Source organism: Polyodon spathula, chromosome 1, assembly GCF_017654505.1.
Source record: "Polyodon spathula isolate WHYD16114869_AA chromosome 1, ASM1765450v1, whole genome shotgun sequence".
Lineage (NCBI taxonomy): Eukaryota > Metazoa > Chordata > Actinopteri > Acipenseriformes > Polyodontidae > Polyodon > Polyodon spathula.
The window spans coordinates 104,396,606-104,413,940 of record NC_054534.1 but is presented as its reverse complement, the minus strand read 5'-3'; the positions used below and the strand labels follow the sequence as shown (position 1 = coordinate 104,413,940).

The 17,335-nt window shown below is 36.9% G+C and overlaps 1 protein-coding gene across 1 annotated transcript in view; it reads right to left on the bottom strand.

Annotated features, from left to right (window-relative positions):
- The window catches only part of LOC121317743 (catenin alpha-2), a 502,323-nt gene that overhangs the window by 398,316 nt on the left and 86,672 nt on the right, over positions 1-17,335 (bottom strand). Inside the window, exon 3 of the mRNA XM_041258019.1 lies at positions 8,786-8,981. Coding sequence (XP_041113953.1) covers positions 8,786-8,981 — 196 coding nt within the window. The remainder of the gene's footprint in view (positions 1-8,785; positions 8,982-17,335) is intronic.

Sequence of the window (17,335 nt, the reverse complement as noted above, 5' to 3'; positions counted from 1 at the left end):
GACAGAAAGACACCGACAAAGATCCTTACGATGCTCGCAATAAGCTATGCTAATAAATGTTAATACCAAGTTTAATCAGTTATAGAAGTGGTGTCCCAGACTGCAACACATGTGCAAAAAGGCATATTGACACATTACCTTCACTTTCACCCCCTCTGGGTTATAAGTGCACTACTGTAAAGTACTGAGAGTATTGTAAGTAGTTCATATACATGGATTGTGATTAAGACTCAATATCTGTATTCAATCACAATTGCTAGGGTAGATGAGAATCTATCAGTTATTCATGTTTTTAATCACAAAATGCATCATATAATGAGTTCTGTTTGTAAACCTCCCTCCCAACCTGTGAGGGCACTAAATAGCGAAAGGGGAAGTCTTTTGACGGGCTGGCCTGACAGTTAATTTCCTGGGTCGGGAAATCAGTCAGCCTGGAAGGCGGCAAGACTCCACTGCAGGAACGTATTGACCCAGAAGGTAAATGAGATAGCAGCTGCAAGCAATAGAGACAGCTGCAATCGTTTATCAAGGGGTCATGCATGATAGCATAAAAGGGCCGGAGAATTGTAAATCTTCCTTTGCTTGGTTCAGAAATACAAGGAACTGGAAGGACCGAGGGAGTTCCCAAATAAAAAAAGAAAAAGAGTTTGTCAGTGTTTTGTCGCTGTTAGTAATTGTCTTTTGTTTTTGCAAAATCACTAGACTGCTAACATGTCTCCGGAGCTGTTGCCTTTGGCTAGCACTACCCAGAACAACACTACACCATAGTCACAACTGAATTGTTATCACCCACCACGAGCACTACAGCACGCACCCGGACTGGTGATCGTGTTTTGTGTTATTGTGGGGCGGATACCTTGTGTTATAATTTGGTCTGCACAGCCATTTATAATCGTATACCTCCGTGCATTACACATTGGTGTGTATTGCAGGGGGTTTTATTGTTTGGTCGCCAGACCGGGAATACAAAATAAAGAAACCTTTCCTAAACTGAATTATAATTGTCAGCCTGTGGTTATTCCTACACTGCATCACCTTTGCATCTGTTCATGATAAGCAGCCACTTTGTCACAGGCGTGTGTGTGTGTGTGTATATATATACATATACTATACATATATATATATATATATATATATATATATATATATATATATACACACACACACACATATATATATATATATATATATATATATATATATATATATATATATATATATATATATATATATATATATATATATATGTATGTATGTATGTATGTATGTATATACATATACACACATACATATATATAATATATATATATATATATATATATATATATATATATTAAGGGATTTTTTCCCTAACCGGGGTTAAAAAACATAAAAGGCAATGTAAACAAACTGGTTGGTAAACAAAGTAATTAATATAAAGTGTTTGGGATCAAAACTAAAGATGAGTTAATTAATACACTGTTAATTGATAATGGTTTGTTAAATAAGGGAGATTAAAAGTAATTAAATTGGGTTTAAAATAAATAGTTCTTATTGTGCAGAGACAATACATTGGGGACATTAGGACCCGGTAGTGGCTACAGGAGTCGGGACCAACTCCAGGTTTATTTAATAGACTAATTAGCAGATTAATTAAGAATGTTTAAAAGGATGTGAGTGTCTGTGTTTGGTGTGGGTGACAGTAGGAGTTTGGCTGGGAGAGTTGGAGAGCAAGCGGATTATTGTGAGACTGGGAAAATGAAGTATTGGAAAAGGTATTTGGTTTATGGCTTTGGATTGTGAATGGGTTTTGACGACGAGGGAACAGGCTTAGCCTGCCTTGTTATTAGTTAGAGAAAGAATTGTTTAGCTAGGGCCCAAGAACAGGTTAGGTTTTGTTTTGTTTATTTTTCTTTTTATCATTGTAAACAATAAACACACGCTATGGTGTTTCCTGGCATCCTGTGTTGTATAGTATGATCTACAATGCCTCCACTATCAATTTGAGTAATTAAATTAATTATTTTGAAAGTGATTTTGAAAAGGTAATAGTTTAAACACGGACGCTCAAGCTTCATTAAACTTTCCAACTCCAGTGCATTGAAATGTGGGACTAAATGACATTTTCTTTATAAATGCAATTCTTCAAATACCCCTGGGTTAAGATTTATATCAAGCTATATATAAATCTTCAACTTAAGAAACAATATTTATCTTGTGTTGCTCTCTGACCTTAACACTACTTGAAAACAGTACAAAACAGTCAAGTGTTACACATCTCTTTGCTGTCATTTTACAAATATAATTGATTTATTATGTAAGCACTGTCCCTCAGCAGTGATTCATGGATTTTAAAGCAGTTGTTACTTTAACTCAATAGCTGACATTGTTGTCTACAGTGTGAGTACTAAAAAAAACTCAAACAACCGTGTAGGGTATTTTCTTTTCATTTTTTGATGTGGAGGACACTTGCTGTCTAATCTAGGACTGCAGAAGAAAGATTGCCAATCTAAGAGGCATACTTTCTCTAGGATAGCTAAACGTTTTGCTCTGTTAGACTTCACAACACTTCTTTTCAGTTACTAAATTGCAGGCTATGTAGAAAATGTGATGATTAATAGAAACCCATTTTTGTATTCTGGATACAGATACTAACATTTCAAGAAACGAGGAGCCCTATTTTAATGCAAAGGCAACATTTCTGAGTATAATAAAACAGACAGCAAGACCCATAGAAGTAAGTAACAGTAAAAAGTGAAAGTGGAAAGCTGGCTGAAGTCAGAGCAATATTTCCAAACAATAAGGGAACAGTGTCTCGGCTGAAAAAGGGGTAATCTGCAAGTTCCAAAGTAGGCTCTATCCACTTATTCAGGCAAATGCCTGTCTCTCAGAAGACTCTGATTAACGGCTGAAAACCCAAGACAAACAGCTTCAGCGCTTGATGAAACTGCAGTAAATAGTGTCCTAGCTGCAACCCAAAGGCTACAATCACAGTTGCAAGATGTGGAAGCATTTGGGTCTAGAACACACCTCCCAGCAGTCTTGATTGAAACATCTTCACCCAACAGGTCTTGGGAGCTCCCAAACACAGAAATGGCTTTGTGAAATGAGGTATAGCACTAAAGATCTCATTCATTGAGCTATTGATGCAAATATGTGGAGGGGTACACCCCACCCCTGTGCATTGTTATTTACAATGAATGTTTGTTGTGCATAGGTGTTTAAGGTCATCAGGGAAGGGTTAATTGCCTTCCCTGTCAAATCAGTTCATGTGTAAATAACACATAAAGACAGAAGTCTGTACAGTAGGTTTGCTTTCAGTGTCTAGAGCTTAAAGGTCACATATTTCTTGAAGGTACTGTATTTTCAAGATTGTTTTTTGTCTGATACAAAAGGTACATGACAAATGTAAACTCCACAAAAATAGTCAAGGCTGCACTTAAGTATACAAGCAAAACAAATGCTGAAGAAAAACTGCCACAACTTTTTTAGCTCTTTCAAAATACAAAATATTACAGCATGTTTAAGGGGGTGTAAATCATTTTTTGTTTGTAAATGGTAAATTGCAACTATATTGCATTAATGAATTACTTTGAAAGGTTTAGTCAGCCATATTCCTCTTTCAGTTTAAGATTGATTACTGGCAGGTAATCATTCTTCAGGGGCCTTTCGTACCGCTCTGTTTTGAACAAAAGAGGAAATCACAAGGTCATCTGTACTTCCAAGAATAGCAGCCGGATAAACCATGATTGATCGTGTGCTGTCGAGGATGGCTTCTGCATTAGACGTGCAGGCCTACCATGTACATGGCAGGGCTTTTTTGCAATTAGTTGCCATAAAAAAAAACGCTGAATAAGTCGATAAGTCGACTTAGCTTAATGAGCCAACTCTCTGGAACTCTCTTCCAGCTTTAGTGCGTGCATCTCCCAGACGTTCGCTTCAAATCAACTCTCAAGACCCACTTGTTCTCTTTTGATATGTTATTAGCTGTTGTCTAAATTGATATTTCACGTTTTTCACTCCATCTTATATGATTCTGTATGACATATGCATCCACAATGTTTAGAATTCACATCCTAGCCCTCTATTTAATGTAATATGCCTGTATTTAATGTGTTTGCATTGTTTTTTACTGTTTGTATTTAATGGACTATGGTATGTATTTTACTGTACTTAATGTATTATGCATTGATTATCACTATCTTGTAAAGCGCTTTGTGATGGTGGTCCACAAAGGCGCTATATAAAATAAAGACTGATTGATTGATTTGCTAGACATTTTTGTGGGGCCCTTAAAAGGGAGGCGCGATTAATACAACGGTGCGTCTAATATTAAACTACTGTACCAGTGCCACAATGGGATTACCACAGCCACCGTTATAGCTCATACAAACTTAACTGTCAACAACCAGGATCTACGGCATTCAGGTCATGTTGCTAGCTAGAAACACAAAAACAGTTTTAATTTGTTACTCTCAATACATTTGAATGTACAAGCTTTCAGGCTCTTGACTGACCATGACCTCCTCTCGATCCAGACGCATGACAGATTAAGATTTTAGCACATGGCTAACCGTTACACCACTGACCGAGACTTAAGGGCTATGAACACTGGAGGGAAGCAAACGATACGAATACAACAACACAACTGTAGCTACTCATGAAAAGAAAATACTGTCTGCTTTTGCTCCTTTTGTGGAGACGAAATCAAATAAATAAAACAAAGAAATAGTCACACACTAAAAAAAAATGACATTTATCAGTGAATGTTTATGGGATCTGGTTTAACATGTAAATTATTCAAAAAGAATATTTAAAAAGAGAATTAGTTTATAGCAATATACTTACTGATTTTCAGTTTCAATAAAATTCAGTTAGTGGGTGGATGTGATTATTATTATTGGTCAACAATATTAAAACAACAAAGCGTCATTTTACAGAAACACAAAACCAGTGTGTGGCGCTCCCCGTCATTTTGACTAAAATTAAGGTGAAGTAAAGAGAGATATTCATACCGTCAGTTTCCAATTGTTCTGTTATTTCTTACCATGTGGCGTCTTTCATTTTACTGTCTTTATAACCACTGACACATCAAAAAGAACATTATATTTTTTTACTTTAATAATTAAATGCTTATTGATGAGCATTCCTCTTATTTTTGTGGTAATTTCTGCGTGAATGAGACAGTGCTAGTCTGAAAGCCTCTCCTTCGACTCTGTCTGAGTATAATGACATGTTGTGTACAGAGACATACAAGGCTCACGCAGACAAACCATCCATTTGAGCCAACAAGGCAATTCTATCTTTGGAGTAAGGGGGGAGTTTGCGTAGCCTACAGGAATATAGAATGGTAATGTACACCTCTTCATGGTGACCCTCCCGCTCCCCAGAATGAAATAATATGCCTGGACCGTTTTGGATTTACCACTATATCATGTATAAAGGGTTTCACAGCCTCAGAAACAATAACAAACTTATGCACAAACGTGAGAATCTATTCCACAGACGTGAGACTTCCAAAATTGTGAAAAACCAAGAATTTCACGGATAAAACTTGAGACTTGACATCCACGAGGAATACATGGCAATGGACTGGAGACGAAACAAAGACAAACTTACAATGATGAAAAAAAAAACTAGCTGATAGCGGAGGAAAGTGTTTATGGCCCAGTGTAGAAAACATTTACTTTGAATGGAGTACTTTCAATGACTTTTATACATACTGTAATTTGTTTTACATGTCAGTGCAATATATGTATGGCTATGCTTCTGATTAACAAAACAAAATGAATGTATTTGTACAGCTGGATGTTTAATGCAATTGGACTGCGCTGTATGTTTTGTTTACTGGTTGATGGTGCACTGTTTAGTTTAGTTTTGTTTTTTTGATTGATGAAGCAGCACTGTTTAATACTTTTCTTTTAAATTTGAATTGCTACAAGAAATTTGTAAAAGCCAATACAGCTGGAACTATTGTCCAAGTAATACAGGTTTTGGGAAGAAATGTTCAGTAAAGAAAAGACGATACGTTCTTCAACTTGTTTCAGTACTTGGTAAGCTAAAATAAATTCAGGGACATTCAATGACATTCTTCTTTTGCTGGTGCTTAATACCCAAGACTGCACAAATCACTGCTTTTTCACCAAGAACAGTCTCATAAGCGATGACACCCTGTGCCACTATGGAGAATAGACTTTGCTGCAGATTTCCACTGCCAACTTCCCTGCAGGGTTTAGAGGCCGTAAATTGTTCCAAAAATAGTGACATGTTCCTCCAGAACAATTTCAGAAACATCTTGCAGACTCGTCAAATTGAATCACAGCTGCCATTGCTGTCCTTAATCCCCAATGACAGGGTTTCATTGTTTTGTCAAACCTGTGTACATATATAGAAACACGCACATACACAATGGTATAAATACCATTGCGTAGACCTTGCATTAACTCTCATGGGAGTGTAGCTTTGCTGTATTCTAAACTTCACTAAGGGACTCAGTCTAAGTCACTACCATGAAAGCTAGGCCTAAGCTAAATATTTCTGAAGATATCTTCTGAGCTGATATAAATTTGCTTGTTCACACAACTCATGCACACACACACTGGAACGTCACTTGCAACACCAAATGTGTGTTGACAGATCAGCAGAACCTGAGAAAGTAAATATGTAGTTTCAATATTCCACTAGAAATAAAAAATGTAATTGACCCAAGTCTATAAAAAGTTATACAAGTTTTATGTAAGTACTCACCTTGTGTGTATTTTATATGCTGTATTATACTACAGTTCTTTTTTTTTTTTTCTTTTTTGTGCTTAGTACAGACCATTAAAGTATAAAGACAGGCCTGAACAGAATTTAAGAAAAGAGATTCAAAAACTTCACTCAGGGGAAAGCGGTGTAATTAATAATGTGTAACATAATCTCAAGGATCACCGAGTCAGGCAGTTGCTTTGATTAACAACAAAGATAAAATAACTGTTTCTTCAATCCTATCCAGCAGGTCAAAACCAAGTAACCTTCCTTTCTGATGCTCTTCTAACTTGCAATTTTCAACCTTGCCCAGTAAAGTGGGACTCCTTGCTTCATGGGCACAATTATTATATTCAACTGCAACTGTGGAAAACATCTAAATGTACTTAAGACCCATATCAAAGCATACAGAAGCTCAATTTTCCTGCCAGAATCTAGGAATGAAAGTAGGAGGTACAGTAGCTTGTTGCTTATGAGATCATGAACTGGGCAGAAAAAAAAACACATTATTGCTCAGGCTGATAAGTAATTAATGACATAGAAGTAAATAAAATGAAATAAAAGTATACAAGGAAATCTTTGTTTTTGTTTACCTATTTATCTGATATCATGAGAAATAATTTATGTTCTGCTTGTATAGTAGCCACAGTTGCAATTTACAGATGTCTGGAGCACCACTGCTAGATTTACTATAGCCCCTGAATGAACATGTGTTTTCAGTTATATGAGGTGGACAGTGTTTTTGATAATCCAATAATCCAATAACACAGGTTTGTTTGTTTTGTTTTCTAACTTAATCGACTATTCATCAAAATGAGGATGCGACTATGACAAGAATATGATTGATTATTAATGTAATAAATGCATGCAAATGTTATTACAAAAAATGGGGGTTGACAAGGACATACCCAGTGCATAGAGCAGCTTTTTCATATCACATGACAAATTTGTTTATGTCGCTCAGTACTCCCATATTACCTTGCTCGCGAAAGGTAAATAGAAAGGTGAATCCTCTGCCAGCCAAGAAGGAAGTGGATCAGTATTGAATGATAACTCTTTCTACATCATACAACTTTAATTATAAAAATATTAAATTAATAAAAATAAAAAAATAGCAGGTTAAAGTTCAGGTTGTCTCTTGCACATAATATGTGAACTGCAGTGCACTCATAAATAAGCTTAATTTGTCATAATTACCTTTTTTGCCTGTTATTTAGTAAATAAGCAATAAAGACAAAAACTGCAGGGTTTTGGATCTCAAGAATGATCAATAATGCGGTGACTTGGCATATTCAGCCACCACTGTTTATTTTACATGCAGCGATATACATAGCAGCAGAAGTGTGTGTCTACATTAAAATGTCACTTCTTTTAGCTGCTTGCTTTTAAACACACATAAAATATTGTTCTCCATTCATACTAAACTATTAAAAAATATCTTCTTAATTAAATATTCTATAACTCTATAATCTCAAAATAAAATTATTAGCATTTGGAAATACAAAGCATACCTGATGAGTGAAAAACATAGCAATACCTCAGAAGGCATGGTCTAACTTAAACTTCTAAATGGGGCTAAGCCACTGCTGGTGCAATTAATTTAACTCTTAAAAGTATGGCAGCTACTGGGTAATATCAATAGAGAACATGTTAAAGACGCCAATAATAAAATTTGACCTGGACAATTGGCTGATGTAGCGCATTTTTTAAATAAAATAAACTGCCTACTTTGGTTATCACCTGAAGAAATGAGTAACATTGATTTTTCTTTTTATATTTCCACATTTTTATAGTTTCTAATCTCAACCATATGACTTATGAATTAAATATCTTAATTAGTGACTTTGAAATGTAAAACCTCAGCTGTCACCAAGTTCTGTAAATCAGTTTAATATTTACTGGTAGCGTAGTGATCTGATGACCCCAGTGTGTATACCAAAAGTGAACGGATAGATATGCCAGCTACATATTGCTTCTCTTTTGGGGAAATGGGTGCTTGACTTCTGGTTAGAGTTATAAGAGGCAATGACATTTTGTTACAGGGGCACATATTCTGTACCTTGTTTGCGAACATCCTCCACAGCAGCGATAAGCTCCTCTTTCAGATCCTGGCTCTCCCTGGCAATCAGCTCTCCCTTTTCCAGGAAGTTGTGAGTCGCCTGCTCCACAGAAGCAGCCAGAACATGGGCCTTCTTGGAGCGTCCTTTCTTTTTACTGGAAGGGCCCTTGTTACTAGTGTTCACCAGGGTAGTAACCTGCAAAATAAAATACAAATACAACTCAGAAGTCATAGCTTGACATACAAGTCTGTAAAGAACAGATGTCTGCTTACATTTGTTTGTTAGTCCATTCGGCTATTACCAAGCACAATCTAGACTCAGTTGACAATTTATTTTCTCTAATTTACAGTAGGAGTGTCATCAGAAATTGAAAGAGTCTTTCCTTTAAAAATGTAAATTACATCCTGTCCATCTTTCCATCAGTTCAAAGTTTTTTATTTTTTTTTATTTTACAATGATAAAAATTATTGCAAAGCAGTTTCCATTGTCCTCTTGTATCCTGTCAGCTTGTTGGTAACACTGACACTCCAGATCAAATTTTAGAAATCCTTTTGGAGATTTATCGCTGTTTTCAGTCTTGCATTGATTTACAGAAGCTGTTTTTTGAGTGCCGTCAGCAAAAGGGGGAATCCCTTCACAAGTATTTTCATGCACTAATGTCATTGATGGAGGTAATGGTTCATAGGAACCTAAGCAGCATTTCTAACCCAGATATTGTAATGCAAGTCCAGTTAATTGATAATGTGCGAGACAGTATGCTTTGCTGAGAACTGAAGCATTTAGTAAGACAGGACCCTAATATCTCTTTATTGTTAATCCATAGAGAATCCAGCAGATAGATTGAGGAGGAAGAGCATGGGGATACCTCCGGTCTCACACTCTTTTATATAAAACACATGTCTGGTTAGGGAGTGAGGGTGGTGCTGTTGCCTCCACATATAATAATTTTGAATTGGTTGAGTTAAAGGAGTGTGTAAGAAAACAACAGGTACAATTGGACACTTTTAAACTATACAGGTAATCAACGGGCCTCAAAGAACCAGGAGGGGTCATGAATTAATGGAAATGGTCTGCGTCGTTTTGATGGTGGTCTTTCAGTTGTAGTGAAAGACCATAGTCAGGCCTGTGGTGAAGGAGTTGGAGATTCATCTGCCATAACTGCATTACCAATTCAGCGCAAAGCTGATCTGCAGTCCCTGCAAGTATTAGATCCTGTGATCAGTTCATTTTTGCACTACTGGAAGAGAGGTCAGATCCCTAGTCATATAGAGCGTGTGCAAGAGCCCCCAGCAGTTCTGAAACTGGTTTGACAATGGGACAGGACACAAGAGAAAGAGGGAACTCTGTATCAACGGATCCACAGACCAGATGGAGGGATGGTATTTCAGTTGGTTCTCCCTGAGACACTCCATACCAAAGTACTGAGCGGTCTCCACAATAACAGTGGACATCAAGGAATTGAGCAAACAACTAACCTGGTACAACAGAGACAGCCTGCAATGTGATGTCAAGCATTGGTGCCAGGAATATGAGCGGCGTACCATCTCCAAAGCACTTCAGCCCAAGGATAGGACATTTACGGGAAACCTGTTGGCATCAAAGCCACTGGAAGTCCTGGCCATTAATTTCACATCTTTGGAGCACGAACGAGAACATGTTTTGGTATTAACGGACATATTTTCAAAATATACTCAGGCTATACCTACAGCAGACCAATGAGCCAGTACAGTCGCTCAAGTCTTAGTTAGCAAATGGTTCTGTTGTTTTGGCATTCCTAAACATATCCATTCTGATCAAGGGAGAAATTTTGAAGGGGACCTGATTAAGCAACTTTGTCGCCTGTATGGGATTAACAAGAGCAGAACCACTCCATATCATCCAGAAGGGAATGGGCAGTGAGAGCATTTTAAATCACACATTGCACCACAGTGCATCAGTCCACAGGTCAGTCCCCCTATTATTTGATGTTTGGGAGGGACCCTTAGCTACCTGTTGATTTTCTTTTGGGATATAGTGACAAGGAACCAGTCAGGGGAACCCCAGACGAATGGATACAGGAACACCAAGAGCGCCTAGGGTCAGTGTATGATGCAACTAAAAAATTTCTGACATACTACGGCATGGACAACATCAAAATGCCAGAGTGAACACCCTAATGATACCAGTCGACACCCTAGCCTATCGTCAGAATCATAGTGTTAAAATGAATAAAATGCAGGTCATGTACTGTGTAATAAGCACATACATGATTGTGATTACACAATCTCCCTTTCCTAAAACCATGTTGACTGTCTCCCAGGATACTTTTACCATATAGGTAATTTTCCATTTCGGATCTTTATAGTTTCCATAAGTTTGCACATAATAGATGAACATTAGCCACTCTTTTCTTTGTGCTTATTTTGGGTTCATAGTTTTGTTTTGCTACACTTGCTTTGTCAACTTTAACCTCACTTTTACTTAGTACCATAAAACGTAAATGCCCCTGTTTATTTAGAATATTTGCTAGTAACCCCGTCGCCTATTGGAAACCGGGGACAATTTGAGACTTAGCGTTTATTAGGTCAGATCACTAACATTTGCAAATACTTCAGATGCAATCATGAAAAAGCTCCTTGCACACAACTTTATAGAAATGACATAAGTTATTCTAATTTATATTGTAAATAACTGTTTTTATATATCAGTTCTCTCTTGATCTTTAAGAAAGTTTCCAGAATGTTTATACTTGAAATGTTGCTATGACAAATCTTTGATTCTTTTAATTGCCTCATCTTTCATGTTTTTGAATAGTATTTTGTAACTAAAGTTGTATGTTGTATGTATATACAACATACAACTTTTGCTAATCACATGTTAAGTATTTTTTTTCTTTTATACCAGAGGGTTGCAACCTGGTATAAATCGCCACATTTTTTAAAATAACTACACTTCATGATGCAACGTGTTTCAGTAAAATCAAATGCCCAATAAACTTTACATCCCCCACAGAGGGAGAACACAAACATAAATGTCGTATTAGGTGGGGTTGGCATTGCAGGAGAGATGAAGGGAGGTTTCAGTTCAAGTGACTGTTTTGTAAGCATTATGCATGCTCATTCATCATTGCTACACTCTGTTAAATGCACTGTTCCTGCATTTCTTTTAACACAGGACTGTGAACACGAGAGTCTATCTGTACATTTGTTTTAAGTACTCGCTCAGAGGACTACTACAAGTGAGTGGGAGTTTCTAACCCTGTTAACCCCCACTATAACTATCATCATGCTTCTGTGCCTCGCTTTTGCAGTCCTACCAGTCTTTCCAGGAATGCAACCACACCAATAACAAATAGTTTTTTTTTTTTTCAGTCACCCACATATAAATTGGATGAGCTATTAAAAATATATATTCCTTGTTAAATGTGTATGATGTTGTTTAATAGAACTATATCTTCTGCAAATGCAGTTGTCTTGGAGATTAAGTTTTGCAAATCATGTGAAGCCAAAAACACAGATTGTTTATTCACTGGATACTAAATGCTCCAAGAACATCCACAGAGGACTGAACAGGAATTTTGCAATCTGACAGTGCAGGTTAGGATTAAGAGAAAGGTTTGGGGTAAAATGATCATATCAGATTAAAGCAATGTGGCTCCAGGGTGATGTGTCAAAATAGCAACAAGCAGATGCATAAAAAAATATAATAATAACAAAAAATCAGATCTCTGTTGAATCAGTATTCATCTTGTTTAATCATACCCCCAACACCCCTATCGCAACCCGAACAGGTAACAAATACACCCCCAACACCACTATAGCTTCTCGAACAGGTTATAAATTAATGACTTACAGACACAAGTGAGACCTATTACTGTAATAACAAGAAACACGCATTCATTAAAATTATATTAGACAATGATTTAGTATCATCAACCAATTAGCTTCCCGCTCTAGTCCGCATTAATAGACAGTAGATGCCCACTGGAAAATCACTGCATTATCTGTGAATCAAATTTAAAATCAATCCGTGCAAGTACACATCTTTTTCATTTTGACTTGCTATATTGAATGCTCACTTCACATCATTTGGACAGCAACTACTCAACAAAGACACAATTGGTACAAATACATTTTATTATCCTCTAAAACCAGCCAATCAATACATTGCACTGACAATCAAGAACAAACCGAGACAGACAATTCAATATCTGGCACTGTCCAGATAAATTATAACCTGCTCTGACAAGTAAAAAAGTTATTTGTTTAATAAAGTTATTGTTTTTTTTTGTTTTGTTTTTCTCTAATTATGTATGTGAATGTTTATGAAGGGTTTTAATTAAATTCCCTTGCTTCTTATAGTGTATTTATCTTGCATCGTACCTCTGTCTCAATGACTCAGTGAAACGAGTTGTAGCTGCTGTGGCACATTAACCCATTCCACTAAAACGAGTAGGGGAAAAACACGCTTCAGTTGGCAATGTAAAAACTGTGGACAATCCTGTAGGGTATACCTATTTATTCACTGCATTGCTGTAACACAACGGTGTCCAAATGTATAATGTCAGAAGGGAAATTAACTGTGTTTTTACAGTGGACAGTCTGGCCAGTTACTACCAAATTAGACAACAATGCCTCCACCGAGTGCGACTTGCTGTACCCAACCAAATAAAAGCAAAAGACATTTTATATTTCAGTTCTCAAGCGTGAACAGACATTTTCCATTAAGCTCTTCCATGTGAGAGCCTTTTTTTTTTTTTTTTTTTTAAGCAGATCAATAAGGCCACTGAGATCCTTCTGGTTTTTAAAAAAGACAATCGGAATAAGATACCAAGAGAACAACGAGAAGAATACATTAGTCCAGATACCTCTAAAATATTTTATACTTGCTAATCAAGGTGATACCTTCAAACTATTAAATGAAACAGTTTTTCACACATAGCAGCAAAATAAAAACTCCCAAAATTTGTCTTAAATTTGCAACATTTCATTTCCTGCACTGGGACCGCATCTAGGCCTAACGGCCTCAGCTCATCAATTTTACTCATTACAACACTGAGCTCTAACATTAACCACTGAGGGGGGATTCAATCAGTACATCAATGCTGTTCAGTATGGGGTTGGGGAAATAATTGGACCATTAAGAAATACCTTTCTTTCAACGTCATACACAAGAGAAAATGCCCTAGATATTTATATTGTTGGGACATCATTCAAATATTGGCATGATACATTTTTTCATTTTGTAAATTCTAACAAATGGTACTTTTTCACGTTTTTTAATGCAAAGAGTTGGCTGTACAAAGTACTCCTGGGCTTGAGGTGCTGACAGTTCAATTGAGACTAAAATACTAAAAACTAAAGATTTCTGAAATGTGACCTCAAAGAAAACCTCAGTAAGGGGGAATCTTTCTCGCAGCAGTCGTTACTTTTCTTACATACAAAGTAAACCAAAATTAATGTAAACTACAAAAAATAGAGATATAGAAACCTTACAAAAGTAGTACATTACTGATAGAGTAATGTAAATTAGCAATACATCTTAATCAGACACTTCAGCTGATGAAGACTCAACGCCTTACTGTACAGTAGTTCAGAAATGTTTACGGACAAAGCCTTGAGTACTGACACATCATAGTATTCTTCTTCCAGATAATCAGAACAGTACATTTTAACGACTTACATACAAACGTTTTATAAACTACAGCATTCCTTTGTCAGAAAGTGTATCAAATTTCATTAACTTTAGGATGCAGCCCTAAAATAATCTACACCAGTGGTTCCCAACCTTGTCAATGTATGGACCACCTTGGTGTTTGGATTATTCCCATGGATCACCTGCCACACATTTCTTCACAACAGCATTTTTAACTTTTATATGTATACCTATAGTACATGTAGAAAGTAAAGTACAGTAACCCTTCACATATCCTCCCTAACCGTTTATCCGCAATGATCAACCTCTTCAGCAACGTTAGTTTATTATTGAACAGAGAAGATTAGTTCAGAGATTGTAGATCCTACCAATGTTTTTTGTACACTATGTTGTATGTGCCCTGTGCGCTGCCATTGCTGGTGGTGTCACGTGAGCAGTTCAGCATGTTGATATGTAAATAAATCCTGTTTGCCTGCGGGGCATATAGCTTCAACCTCTGTCTCGATCTTCTGTCTGTCACTCAGCAGCGAACGCACAAACCCACGTGGCAGACTGCTACTCTCTCACAAGCATTAATACCCTGTATCTTTCTAAGCAAGGGATTTAGGGGAGCTCCCTAATAAAAGCTGAATCTCAAAACAATAATTGTGTGAATATAGTAATTGTTACAGCTATGTATAATGGTATTTATTCATTCGACTTTTTACACTTCTGCCCTTACTCTGGTCCCACCGCAGTCAGATATGCGACAGATTACTGTATTTATATAACGCACCTAACTTAATGAGATCCCTGACTTGAATCTTTGCTACCAGTTCATCAGGCAATGTTGTCGTTTTACGTATTTAGAGTTGCTGATGGCAAAGTTCCCGTTTCTTTTGTTAAAAAAAAAGTCGAGGCTTTTTTTTTTTTTTTACACTCTGAATGCTTTGTACATAAATTCTGTTTCAGTTTTGCAGGCTTAAGAGCTTTGTTTGACAAAACCTCATTGTCCTTGGATCTAGTACCAGTGCTAAATATTCTGGATTGTATTTATGACACGGAGGGTTTCTTTTCTTAGAAGGTGGCTGAGATTCGTCAATTCCTGTTTTGGTTAAATATGAGAGAGTAAAGAAGAGTACCGGCTCGGAGACTTTAGAACCAGTGTGGTAACCTCAGTATCAGGATTGGAACAGGTCAGTGACCTCGGTACTGGTACAGTAATGGGGCACACTCGGCTCAGTTACCACGTGAAGCACTATGCCCATTGGTATAAACTACTGGCAAAACCACACAATCAGTACACACACGAGACTGAGAGAAGCCTACTTGTTAGAGCAGTGTTCTTCATTGCAAGGCCCGCGGGCCACTGGCAGCCCCTGGAGGACTTCAGTGCAGCCCCTGACGTGCAGCCCCCGACAACATACAGTGTGAAAAAGGTGGTGTGGCAGCCCTCACACTGATGTCTTATTGGCAAAAGTGGTCCCCCTCTGAAAATCAGTGAAGAACACTGTGATAGAGGTACTAACAGGCTTCATAATGGTGATCCAAAGCAGACACAAAAACGGCAGTGAGACACTGTGCAAAGAGACTGTAAACAATCTCAACCGAAGTGTGTATCTCAGTCCAACGCAGAGCTGCTGGGCCCAGCAGCTTTGCGTGAAATTCTGTACAAAAGAAACAGAAAGTACACAAGAGAAATATTTTAAAAGAAAACAGGTACAGTTCACAATATAATAGTGTTGTTACTTAAACCTTTTTTTTTTTTTTTGATAGAGAAAATTGTACTGGAATTGTTATTGCATAACTGCAAAAGACAAAAATAGCAAGGCTTAAAAAAAAAAAAAAAAAGAGTTTTCTAACCTCTCGTTAACATAACAGCTGTCTTGCAAGTTAGTTCTTCTGTTGATGGTTTAATTTGACAGGATTTTTTTTCACTTTAGACTCTGCTGAAGTCTGTTTAACCTTCAGGCATTACTGAAGGATCCATTCTAAAAGTCTGGTTTGCACATGGTGCCAGGTGGGATCTTAATGTACAGGGAGTGAATCTACAGAACAGTGTGTGGCACAATATACAGTGTGTGCTGCACCTAAGTCAAAGTGAAAATGAAGTCATAAATCAAGGATGACTTCTTAACTAATTGTTCATTTTCTCACACAACAGTTAGTGGAAAGCATCCTTTAGTTGGGAAGGTTATTTTAATTTTGCACAGCAATGCATAGAGTGGCCAAGCAACGTTGGAATTACAAGGATAACTGATCCAAATATAGATGAATCACTAAAGAAACTTTCAGATTGACTAAAAGGAAGCTTCTTCAGGCTTTAAACTAATCATATACCCTATATTTCTGACAGTTGAAAATACATAATTATTACACTCCAAATAAATCAAACTGACAGTGATGGCAATCCCTCAAATCCATGAATTAAGGATGAGTTCTTAACAAACTACATTCAAATTTCCAAGAAAATGTTACCTCTAAACATGCGGGCTATTGCTCAAGCACAGAATGCGTACCACTTCTTTGAAAAGTAAATAAAAACAATTAGCAATAAATTAGCTGCAGATGTGTGCCCTTTGTTGGGTTATTAAGTGTATATTCTGTACATACTGTATGGGTTATTGTGATGGGCTACCCCCCGCGTTTATTTGTGTTTTGTCTCATTATTATTATTTACTGTTATTTTTAAAATGTATTAATGTTTGCTTTATTGTAATAATGTAAGTTAGTGTTGACAATGCGTGGTCGGCTTCTGATGATTTATTGATAAATTGGTTGTCGACAATGCATATGAGAACCTGTGTAGAATGTGGAAAATGAGAACTGACTGTAAATGATATGGCCAATGTTTAATGCCAGTTGTTTTAGAGATGTGTGGCTCTGCTTTGAATGAACTAATCAGTTTATCGTTGCTTTGCCAGGGTTTAATTGCT